At 40.6% G+C, this 12,613-nt stretch overlaps 2 protein-coding genes across 4 annotated transcripts in view; one reads left to right on the top strand and one right to left on the bottom strand.

Annotated features, from left to right (window-relative positions):
• LOC309531227 (uncharacterized protein) overlaps nt 1-12,613 on the bottom strand; it is a 216,470-nt gene that overhangs the window by 8,952 nt on the left and 194,905 nt on the right. The gene's annotated exons all lie outside the window — the stretch shown is intronic.
• Nucleotides 1-12,613, top strand: part of SMS (spermine synthase) — a 46,238-nt gene that overhangs the window by 24,210 nt on the left and 9,415 nt on the right. For all 3 annotated transcript variants that reach the window (XM_082220601.1, XM_082220603.1, XM_082220602.1), the window contains exons 3-8: nt 4,390-4,477; nt 5,700-5,764; nt 8,461-8,636; nt 9,503-9,659; nt 10,156-10,243; nt 12,335-12,449. In XM_082220601.1, coding sequence (XP_082076727.1) covers nt 4,390-4,477; nt 5,700-5,764; nt 8,461-8,636; nt 9,503-9,659; nt 10,156-10,243; nt 12,335-12,449 — 689 coding nt within the window. The remainder of the gene's footprint in view (nt 1-4,389; nt 4,478-5,699; nt 5,765-8,460; nt 8,637-9,502; nt 9,660-10,155; nt 10,244-12,334; nt 12,450-12,613) is intronic.

Genomic DNA, 12,613 nt, shown 5'->3' with positions numbered 1-12,613 from the left:
CAAGTACCACCTGCTTAACATGCCTGGATGTTAGAAACCTCTACTGAAGCCCCTTTCTGAATACACCCAGCTTTGAGAGAGAAGGTGGGAGGCGACGTAGGGAAAATACCTTTTCTAATGTGACACTGACATTATGGAATTCCCTCCCCAAAGAAGGATGCTTAGTGCCTACGAGGGGGAAAGAGAGAGATTCCTATCTTTTGTGGGCCTGGAAAGTTGTGGTTTGTTTGTAGGAAAACCAGGCTTCACTCTACTCCTTCCTCTGCTCATGAAATGGTTTCACTGAATGATTTCAGGGCAAGGAATGGATGGATCAAGGTCTCTCCTAATATTCATGCTGTCACACTTATCAGTGGTACTCTTGCCATTGTAGCAGTTGCTGTTGAGTTCAAGGTTAGCTGGTTGTCTCTTCTTGAGGAGTGTGGATGATGTGCACATGAAAGGGGAATAATAGAAAGTGGTTTTGTGAGTGGAAATAGGTGCAGAAGTGGTAAATTGGATTGAGAAAATTACTGGTAATAGTAATAATACATTACACTGTGAACTGTGACTAGACAGAATGTAGATGTCAGTCAGAATTGGAAACCACACATTAATGTACATTAACGTACACCGTAGAGTCGAGCAGTGCTGCTGAATAATGGTATACCCACAAAGGTTTTGAACATACATTCTCTGCAATTTCAAACTCCTGTGAATGCTGCTGACGACAATTTTTTCCTTTAACAAAGACAATGTATTAATCCCCATTGGGAAAGCTGCAGCTGCTAAATGAATTGAAGTTGCTTGGGGATTAAGTCATGCTTCCTTGTTGTCTCTGCTAAAACAATTCCTCTGTATCTAGATTAAAGCCACTTTGCATGAAGTTAAGCCAGCAAAAGTAATATTTGTCATCTCTCCCAGGTCCGTTTAATTCATGGGTCACTCTAACAAAAGGCAGAATTGTAGAAGGCTCTATTGTAAAGCTTTCATTAATCATGTTGTCAACATAAATATAGGCAAAACAGCCATTCACTTTCTTTGCCAAGCAGAATGTTAATTACATTTGCCATTCAAAGCGCTGCGTGTAGTGGTGTCATTTTTTTCAAAAAAACCAAACTTGTTTTAATTCCAGTTTATTTGAAAATGCCAGTGAATGGGAAAAGAACAAGTATTTCTGGAATACATGAATCTTTGAGATGCTTGACTTCTAGCAATTGTTGGAATGTTATAGTACATTTTAAAAACAATTGGGCAAGTGAAACTTTTTTTGAGTTTGTGCAGTAAAGGAAGCATATTATTGAACTGGCTAGTGTGTATGCTAATGGTTTTTTAATTTTTATAAGTGGTGAAATCTGTTAACAGAAATTTGTGTAATCAAATACAGGTTATTTTTATTTGTTTATTTAAATTTTTTATGTCCTGCCTTTCCTTTAAGAAGTTCAAGACAGCTAGCTGCAATAAGGTAAAAACTACCAAATTTTTCACACCATAGGATGCACCGGACAATAGGACGCACTTTGTTTTAGAGGGGGGAGAACAAGAAAAAAAATTCTCCCCCTCTCTGCCCAGCGCCCCTTCAGTGAAGCGGCAGGAGGCGCTGCACAGAGAGGGGGAGAACTTTTCCCCTCTTGTTTTCCCGCTCTAAAACAAGGTGCCGTTTAAGGTGCGTTCAGGCGGCTACCTTGGAAGCCTGGAGAGCGAGAGGGGTCGGTGTGCACTGACCCCTCTCGCTCTCCAGGCTTCAGGTTCCTTTCGACCTGCTCTTTGGGGCTGGCGGGGGGGGGAGCCCACCACCAGCCCCAAAGAGCAGGTCAGGGAGCAGCGGAAAGGTGCAGCGGAGAGGCTCCTGCCATAGCCGCGCGTCACCTCTCCAGCCGGGAGAGCACGCGGCTAAAGCAGCCCCCCATGACCCTCTCCTGGCTGGAGAGGTGACGCGCGGCTATAGAGGCTCCTGCCATAGCCGCGCGTCACCTCTCCAGCTGGGAGAGCGCGCGGCTAAAGCAGCCCCCCATGACCCTCTCCCGGCTGGAGAGGTGACGCGCGGCTATAGAGGCTCCTGCCATAGCCGAACGTCACCTCTCCAGCCGGGAGAGTGTCGCGGGGCTATGGCATTTTCGCTCCATAGGACGCACACACATTTCCCCTTCATTTTTGAAGGGGAAAAAGTGCGTCCTATAGAGCGAAAAATACGGTACGTGAAAATTGCTAAAAGCAGCAGAACACAAAAGGATAAAAGGCAGCCATTAAAACAAGTAGATAGTCTTAAGCAATGATGAAACAGTTAACTGTGGCAAGGTGAAATACAAATTGGTAAAGGCCTTTAAAAGCTTTTGTATCCCAAAATCCTTCTTAAACTGCAAGGCTTTAGACATCTGACAGAAGGCCATTAATGCAAGATGAGCTTCTACCACAAGTCCGTTCCACAGCCTGGGTGCAGCTACTGAAAAGGCTCTCTCCCAGGTTCCAGGGCTAAGCAGACTCATAGAGACATCAGATACACAGGAGCGCGTCTGATGATGAAGATATTAGGAGACGGGTGGGCTAATACTGGAGTTGGTGGTCCTTCAAATCACTGGCTCCTTAAACTGGGCGTGGAAACAAAATGGAAGCCAGTGCAGTTGTTTCAGTAAAGGAGTCGCATGCCTTTGCATTCTAAAGCAGGCTTCATATGAGGCTTCCATACTGCCCATTAGAGCATGGTATAACTAAGGCAAAAATGGTATAGATGATGTACTAGCTTCAGCTGGGCAAAGGCAGTGCTAGCCACAGCGATACCTTGGGCTCAAGAATCAAAGCTAGGATCAGAAGCGCTTCTAAGCAGTGTGTTTAAACTTAAGTTTGACAAGTTAAACAATGAATACTAGAAATACTAAAACAAGCATGATGCTTAAATTTATTATCCTACACCAGCAGTTCCCAGGGCATATTACAACAATTGAAAATCCAGAATTAAAAACTGTTAAAACACACACACACACACACACACACACACACACACACACACACACACACAGTGGCAATGTGTTACCAGAACTTCTGGCAGAGTGGGCTCCATTTGAAGGTGTTAGCTCTGCCTCTGTAGTTGAGGGCTGGCACCCAGCGGCCCTCACAAAAGTGAAAAGGCACCTTGGTGAGCTCCAGTTCTGATTTCCTCAGGGAAGTTAGAAACTTCTTTCATTGTCCCCTTCTCCAGCACTCTTCCCAGCTCTTCTTCAGCACTCTTGCCCAGCCTTATGATGTTCCTTTTTTCATGTTGCCTCTCATTTTCTCCCTCCCTTTCACCTTGTAACTTCTTTCTCCCTCTTACATTTTTATTTCATCTGTAGCCTTTTCCAGCTCAAGTTACAGCTGCATTAAAGTCTTGGGTTTCTTCATTGATTTCTATGTGCAGATCTTCCTTCTGCCCTTGGGGACATTTAAAAATACTTTCTGTGTGAATCAGAAAATGACCAGTCTAGAAAATGAGATAATTTTCTTTGTCCATTTTATATCTCTGTGCCTCTCCCTTGTTTCTGGTGGAAAGAGAAGGGGAGGGATGGAGAAAAAGACAAGATAGGAAGAGACACAAGAGATAGAATTGTCCCTTTTCCAGTCTCCTCTTTACCTCCTTTGTGCTCATTGCCTTCTCCTTCAGCTAGCATCTCTTGCCCATCTGCCAGCTATTTAGCAGGTTTTTAAAAATAAATAAATTCCCAGGCTGCATTGACCACATCTTTCCACTGATCACATCCAGCCAGCTGATTCCATCACCCCTGTTCCATCGTTGATGGTTTTTAAGCATTTCCCCCCTTATTCTTCAGCTGAAACAGGTTCCTAGCGTTGCTTGAAAAAACCAAGAATAAGACAACTTTCCAACTGGCTCTCAATTTTCCATGGATATTGGGCAGCATGCTTAGCTTCCCAGCAGAATTTTGGTGGCATTAGATACCGCCTCTAATTCACGGACCTAAGTGTTCTGCCTCCTAAAGATTGCATTCCCCCAGGCACAATTGCCCCTTTAATGGAGAATGCATTAAAGCCATTTCTTCAAACTTGCATGGAACAGAGTTTGATAACATTTTAGAAATCCTTCTTGTTGTTTGAAAACAAAACATACTAAATTTCTAGTCATCTTAGATCATTTAAAAAAATCAAGCTTGTTTATAATGGAGAATTTCTCTTAACCACAAGGACTTACCAAGTATTCACAGTTGGAAGGAAGCAATGTAAATATTCAGATGGTCTTCTTTCAACAGGAGCTCACAGGACAGTTGATAAGAATATAAATGAGGGGAGAGTGGGCAGCAGGTAGGCAGCTCAGGTGCTGGAGGGTCTCTTCCTGCAGTTCTTGTTGAAGAAGTTGGTGCTTAGAATGTAGGGACTGGGGGACTGCTTTCATCTGACGCTTTTCTTGTTTTTACTGTCTAGTTTTGCCAATCTGAGAATTTATCCACATGGCTTGGTGTTGGTCGATGTACAGAGTTGCAACGATTTGAGTGGCGGAGACGTAGAACAGGTAGGTATAGTACCATATATATATGGTAGTGCTTGAATTGTAGACACATTTTTTTTACAGAGCTTATTTTTAATTTCATAAATGCTAGGTTTTAATTCTTGCAGCCATTAAACTCAGTGGAAAAGGACGGGGCAAGCCTTTAGCTTGCTTCAGACATAACAGTAAAGCAGAAATGCCTGTAGGTACATTGTGGGGAGAATTAATCCATTAACTGCATTCCTTAACAGATCTGACCTTGGCACTGACCTTGATGACATTTCAGTGGAAGACAAAACCATTTTTATTTTCACAATGGTTTTAATTCTCTCTCTCTGTTTCTGTTTGTATATAAGGCACTGCAGATCTTTCTGTTTTTACCTCTAAACCCTGAATAGTACAGTGGTACCTCGGGTTACATATGCTTCAGGTTACAGATGCTTCAGGTTACAGACTGCTAACCCAGAAATAGTGCTTCAGGTCAAGAACTTTGCTTTAGGATGAGAACAGAAATCATGCTCCGGCGGCATGGTGGCAGCAGGATGCCCCATTAGCTAAAGTGGTGCTTCAGGTTAAGAACAGACCTCCAGAACGAATTAAGTACTTAACCCGAGGTACCACAGTACTTAACAGCAAACTTCCTGAATGAAATGATAAAAAGGAGGTCATTTATAATTCATGTTTTGGATTTGGTTTGTTTAGAAACTAAGCTCACTGGCTTGTATGCAGTGCTAAACTCACTGAAAGCAAAATTAATTTTAACAAAAATGAGAAGGGAAAATAGACAAATCCTCAGGCTTTGCTCATCTTTATTGACACTTGTCCATGTAGTGCTACACCATTATTTACTGTTATATGCAAATGCAACTGTTGCACCCAAGAGGACCAAATATTTATGTAAGTACTTTCTTCAAGGCTGCATAAAATGTCAAAAGTTTAAATTAACACACACCAACAGTTTATTAGTAGTTTTATACTGTTAGCTGCCATGGGCTTTGGAGGTGAGAGAGAAAAGTTGGCTGTGTATCATATTTTTAGGAATCTTGTTCTTTTAGTTTGATCCTTTAGTTTGATTCAGGGAAGCTTTTAATGTATGATATTTTAATGTTTTTTTGGTTTCTGTGGAAGCCGCCCAGAGTGGCTGGGGAAACCCAGCCAGATGGGCGGGGTACAAATAATAAATTATTATTATTATTATTATTATTATCCTATTGTTTTTTAATCAGACATAATTTTTTTACCACAGCTTCTAAACAAGATAGAAGAAAGAATGAAAGAACTGTGTCATAGAAACATCAAAAGAGTAAAACGGTGAGGAATTTTGAGATTGTTTGGTCAGATTGCCCAACAAAGTCTTTGTTGCTGTACTGACGTGTCTGGTAAATGAATATGGAATTTTAACACATAGTATTGAGACTTACAAAACATTTTACTCAAGCTCATTCATTTTACCCTTACATTTTCTTAATGTAGTAAACTTTTCATTTGCTGTAGATTATTCAATGGAGTTCCATGAGGGCATAGTGTGGCTGCACCAAAGTAAACCTATGAAAAATGGGTGGTTCATCTCTGGCTGCCTTTTCCTAGTTGGTAGAGAGATTTTATTTTATTTTGGCAGCTTATTGCATTGCTAAGTACTTGAAACCATGGAAAGGCACAGCCAGTCAGTAGACAGTACTGAACTAGATGAATCCATGATCTGCTTGTAAGGCAAAACTTCCTACGTTCCTATTGAATAAGTTGTTTTACATAATACTGTGATTGTCAAGTATAGTTAGATGCCCTGAATAGTGCATAGGCACTAGAAAGGTAGGATAGAAATGAAATAAACTGAAATCGGGGGGCATAATTGGGTGGTGTTAAGTTGTAGTCTTGTGGGAGGGGGGCTGCCATGTTATTGTGGGTTTTATTCCATACAGAAATATATGGGGTTGGGGAAAAACTAAAGTGGAGAGCTGAACTTGAAGGAGCCTGAGGCACCTTATTTGACATTCTTTTCCATACCTACGGATCAGTGGGGCGATATAGAATAGAAAGAACCCACCTGGGTTTCCATATGCATTTCTTCATTCTTTTCCAGTGATTGGAGAGAATCTGTAGCTAGACCAAAGTGGTACCTCGGGTTACAGACACTTCACGTTACAGATGCTTCAGGTTACAGACTCCAGAAATAGTACCTCGGGTTAAGAACTTTGCCCCAGGATGAGAACCAAAATCATGCTCCGGCGGCAGCGGGAGACCCCATTAGCTAAAGTGGTACCTCAGGTTAAGAACCGACCTCCAGAACGAATTAAGTGCTTAACCTGAGGCACCACTGTATTTCTGAGGAAATCAGCAACCATGGTCACACCCTCCATATGTTCTTGGACAGCAACTTCCTTTATTACTGACCTTTTGCCATTCTGTCTGGGCCTAATAAGAGTTGGAATCCAACAACATGCGGGAGGCACAAGTTACCTAATGCTGGATTAGACAAGGAAATAATTTTGTTATGTACAGGAACAGAGTGATGAGCATTGATAAGGCATGGAGGCTGACTACGTTAGAAAAACAAAACTGATACAGTGTAGTAGGTTACAGGGGTGAGAGAGGCAGCCTTTTGCCTCTGATAGTAATCTGAACATCTGGTTGTCAACGTCACCAGCACTTTCACATTCAGTACAGTTCATGTTTGCACAGTGAAACTATTACTTGGAACACCTGTGATTTTAGTCTTTCTCTGGCTTTTGTGGGATGCCACCATTTTGTAGCCTTTTCTTACTCAGGTTATACTTCCATGTGAAAAAGTAGGAAGCATCGGCATAGCCTTGTGTGCTCTCTGTGACGTGGCAACTGCCTGGGTACCACGTAAGTGAAGACACTTAGTTGGCTGCGGGGAGAGCAGGGTAGTGCTGGGAAAAGCAAAAGTAGTATTCCTACTCTGTGGGCAGTTGCAGTGTACCCTTGGAACAGGCTTTACACACTACACGTGATCCACCTTTTGTCAGCTCATTTTGTCAGTCTCTTGCATCCCAGTTGACCAGACAATGGCTATTTGGGTAAAATAACTGCACCAGTAAATGAATACATAATGTGTGGCATAGGAATGGACAGGGGAGATTAAGAATAAAGCTTGAGATATTTCGGTGGGTTTGCTCTCTCTCTCTCCATTAAAATATTTATCTGGTTTTAATAGTCTATAAAGCAAATTGGTTTTTATAGTTAAAAAAACCTTTGGTCTCCTGAAGTTTGCGTACTATCTGGTACTGCCCTCTAGTGTCTCTTAAATTGTTTCATTAGATGGCATGGCTTGGGTATTACTGAAAGGCATGACAGATTTTCCTGTCCTTATGTTTTCTGCTGTTGTGAAGGCATAGTTTAATTAATTAATTAATCAATCAATCAGTTAAATTAATTTGTATACCCTTTGCATTTCAAGAAGAAATACCAAGGGTGGTTCACAAACAAAACAACTTTTAACATGCTCTGCCATTTCTACCTTTAGAAAGCTAATATAACAAAGTATATAAAAGCATTAATAGCTAGCACAGTTATCTGCCGTCCTTTGGCAACCTGTTTGACAGCTATGTCCAAGTTATATAACAGCAGCTTCCATGTAAACATTCCAGCCTAGGAATTCAGTTGTTGCTGTAGTGGTATCAGAATGGACATTTTAAAAATACTCATAGATAAGTCAACATGAGAGTCTGCCTGGAATGTTGTTGTACCAGTGAATGCTAAAAATAACTACCTTTTCAAAAACCTTTTGTGTGCTGCTTATCTCTTGTTCCGTTCCAGTAATGGAATACATTTTTGGGGGCTGCAAAGCAAGGAATGGCAATTGTCTCAAAAGTACTAACATTAAAAAGTTTACAATGGAAATTCTTTGCTTGGAACACTAGGTTGCAGTGTTCGAGTACCTCTAGGAAGGTAATGTTTTAGAAATGTCTTGACTATAACATAGCTTTTGCTAACTTGCACAAACCTGAAATTGTGAACGTTCTCTTCCTTTGTCTTTTCGTTCTCAGATTGCCAGCCATTGTGAGAGGAGATGCTATTGATAAATATTGGCCCACAGCTGATGGACGATTGGTGGAATATGACATTGATGAAGTTGTTTATGATGAAGAGTCAGCTTACCAGAATATTAAAATCTTACACTCGAAACAGTTTGGAAATATTCTTATCCTCAGTGGGGATGTTAGTGAGTATTGCTGTTTTTATATAATACACAGCCAACTGCTATAGAGTTGACCTGCACAACTTGTGACCTGTCAATCCAAAGTCAACCCATGTTTTGTGGTTTGCTGTGCTTGAAACCCAGCCACCCTCTTTTTTCTCCCTCAGCCCTGGACAGACAGTAATTGCAGAAGGTTTTCTTGAACCTCTGGATGGCAGCGATTAACTTTGCGGGCTGTAAATTGCGTCGGTTTCCCACAGAGCTTCTGGGATTTCTATTATCAGAATTTCTCTCTTTCTGATATTTTGACCTGTGGTCAAAGTGTTTTTCAGCTGAGATCATATTTTTTTAAATATATATATTACCCCACCAGTAATTGTAAAAAGGAATCTTTTGGGGCAACATGAAATAAATTCGGCTGGAAATTTTACACAGTGCTGATGAAGCTAGTTTCTTCCATTCCTGCTAGCATTGTATCATTCAACCCACTGGGGGAAAATAGCAGATAAGATTCTGTTGATTATTGTATTTAGGCTCCCGTTGTTATCAAAACTAATTACACTATCTATATTAAAAGATTATGTTAATGGAATGAATCATACTATGGTATGGACTCTTCTCCCGGGAATGTTGAAATTTTGGAGCATAACATTATCGCACACTGGCTGGTGCTGACTGCTTCCTTGCAGTCTGCTGCTGTCTCTAGGTGTGTCATTGATCAACAAACCCCTTTAATTAGTCTGAATGATTTACTTTAAAATAATAAAGTCATTGTGGATTTCTGAAATGTAAATGCAAGCGGGTCTAACTTTATGTTCTTATTTATCACAAACAAAAGAATTTTGTTATAACATGCTCACATATATCTCTTAATCCCTGCGCTTTTCAAGATCTGGCAGAGAGTGACCTGGCATATACACAAGCTATAATGGGCAGTGGGAAGGAAGACTACACAGACAAAGAAGTCCTCATTCTTGGAGGTGGTGATGGGGGAATACTGTATGAAATAGTCAAATTGAAACCAAAGATGGTCACCATGGTAGAGATATCCTTTTAATAAGTGGGTGACGGTTCGTTTTGAAAATGTTTTGTCATGATTTCTCCCTGTGCATTCTGTTCTGAAAGATCAAAATAGATCAGACGATTAATTCAAGCGCCTCTCAGAACCATCTTAAGTTCTGCATTGTGTGTCGGGCACCATAAATCTGGCTCAGATTGTCCTAATTCAGATAGAGACATCATGACTTTAGTAGATCGTTTGACCAAGATACTTAAATGTTGGCCATTTATGATTATGCAGCAAATTTAAACTTTCTGAGCCATGCTAAGTATATTTTAAAATTAGGACTATGTGTCAGATAATTAGCTACCTATAAAGGAATGTTTAAAACAGTTGTCAATAACATGTATTTAAGAGCTGCCTGAAACCATTGTCTATTGATTATGGAATCTAAACCTTACTATTCCGAAGCAAAACTAAATAACTTGTTTTAATAACTGCAACAAAATGAGTTGGTGGATTCTTAACTAGCATCAGATACATTGACCAAATGGTGATTGACGGGTGTCGAAAATATATGCGCAAAACGTGTGGAGATGTCTTGGACAATCTGAAAGGAGAATGCTATCAGGTAACTAATTGCCTTAAACATGCAAAATGAAAGATGTTATCTTCATCAATGAAAATACACGTTTGGGAGTACTTTCTGATGCATTACTGTGTATTGTGTATAGCTATATACAATTCTAAGACATTATGAACAAACGATAAACTAGTAGCAGTTGATTTTCTTTTTGCTTTCAGTCACTAAAATGTATACATGTTTCAGAAGAGTCCGCATGTACTGAAATTATAATATCTATTGTTCCATCTACAGCAGGACTGTGAAATAGAGTCATAATGTATTCTGTATAAACAGGCTATATAGTACATTTATAAACTCAAGAACTAGGCATCTGAGGTATGCTAGACTTCCTAATTAGAATAATGTTATAGAAAAAATAAATAAATGGTTTAAATTCAATTTATAAAAGGAAATATTCTAGCACCATAAAACTGAAACGGCATGTTGATCCTTATTACCTAATTTTCAGTTTTCTTTATTTTGTGAGGTCTTTGTTTTGTACAGAAAGGAATGAATGCTGGCACAATTAATGATTCCCCCCCCATTGCCTTTTGTTACATTCTTTGGGGGTGGGGAGTAGTAGTAATCAAATATGAGTTCTCTGGGTAGCCTTAGGGCTTATCATGGTCTCTCAGCCAAATCTGAGAGTGGACCACAGCACAGTAGTAACCAAAGCTCCCTTGTTCATCCATGCTGGCATCTCCACATAGAAGTTGGAAAATGCTCCTCTGAAATCCTACAGAACAACCCAAATCTCTTTTCTGATGAGAGCAGCTTTTGCATCTCATTTGGAAACCAAGGACCCAGAGTCTGGAGGAAGAATGGGGAGTCACACAATGCCAGATGCTTGAAGTCCAGTGTGAAGTTTCCACAGTCTGTGTTGATTTGGGGAGCCATGTCATCAGCTGGTGTTGGTCCACTGTGCTTCATTAAGTCCAGGGTCAATGCACCCGTCTACCAGGAGATTTTGGAGCACTTCATGCTTCCTTCCGCAGATGAGCTTTATGGGGATGCTGACTTCATTTTCCAGCAGGACTTTGGCACCTGCCCACACTGCCAAAAGTACCAAAACCTGGTTCAATGCCCATGGGATTACTGTGTTTGGTTGGCCAGCAAACTCGCCTGACCTGAACCCCATAATCTATGGGGCATTGCCAAGAGAAAGATGAGAGACATGAGACCGAGCAATGCAGAAGAGCTGACGGCTGCTATTGAAGCATCCTAGTTTTCCATAACACCTCAGCAGTGCCGCAGGGTGATAGCATCCATGCCACGCCACATTGAGGCAGTAATTGATGCAAAAGGGGCCGAAACCAAGTACTGAGTACATATGCATGCTTCTGCTTCTCAGAGGTCCAATATTGCTGTATTTGCAGTCCTTGTTTTGCTGATTTTATTTAATATTCTAATTTTCTGAGATTGTTAATTTGGGGTTTTCATCAGCTGTATGCCATGATCATCACAATTATAACAAATAAAGGCTTGACGTATCTCGCTTTGCATGTCATGAGTCTATCTCATATATTAGTTTCACTTTTTAAGTTGAATTACTGAAATAAATGAAATTTTCCGAGTTTCACCTGTACTGATCTAGATCAAGCAGTTGTCTGACTGTATAAAACAGCTTCTTATGGCACTGTTGTGAAAGTAAGATGAGTTAAAGAATCCTGTGTAGATGGTGAATATACATTCACAATGAGGCTGAGATCATCCTTTCTCTGTCAGATAATTGTGCACTTAACATGGGAGCATACTGGAATAGAGCCCAACGCATCTGTGCAATCTGTTCATCTGAGTCTTGTGATGTTGATGTTATGGGCATTTGCCTTTTTTGCATGTAGGCTTCTATGCAAACATTATGTGTTATATGTGAACCACCAGGCACTGACAGGCTTTGCTATACATTTTGACCCACACGCTAAGGGCATTAAAAACAAAAACTATCTGTACTAGTTACTGATTTCTTCAATGTTGGTACCGTCGAAATGACAGAAACAATGGGTGAGTGATCTGAGAGTGCTAAAAAGGTAGTAGTGATCTCACTCAGGAACCCCGTATATGAAAAGTTGCCCAAATTCTACTATTGTTGTTTTTTAGGTTCTAATAGAAGATTGTATTCCAGTCCTGAAGAGGTATGCCAAAGAAGAAAGGATGTTTGATTATGTAATTAACGATTTGACAGCTGTTCCAATCTCCACATCTCCAGAAGAAGGTTAATGTCTCTCTGACCTTTTGAATGCGAACCTTGTTTACAATGAAAACTCTTTCATTTAAAAACCTTGATTGCAGTTGAGTAACTTCTATCTGGGTGAGATAAGGGGATGGTTGGGGAGAAGGAGGCATGCATTGACCCAGGAGTGGCTTAGATGGTGTATG

This window comes from Podarcis vaucheri, assembly GCF_965113315.1.
Source record: "Podarcis vaucheri genome assembly, chromosome: 4".
Classification (NCBI taxonomy): Eukaryota; Metazoa; Chordata; class Lepidosauria; order Squamata; family Lacertidae; genus Podarcis; species Podarcis vaucheri.
The sequence above is the reverse complement of the archived record's forward strand: the minus strand, read 5'-3'. Positions and strand labels throughout refer to the sequence as shown.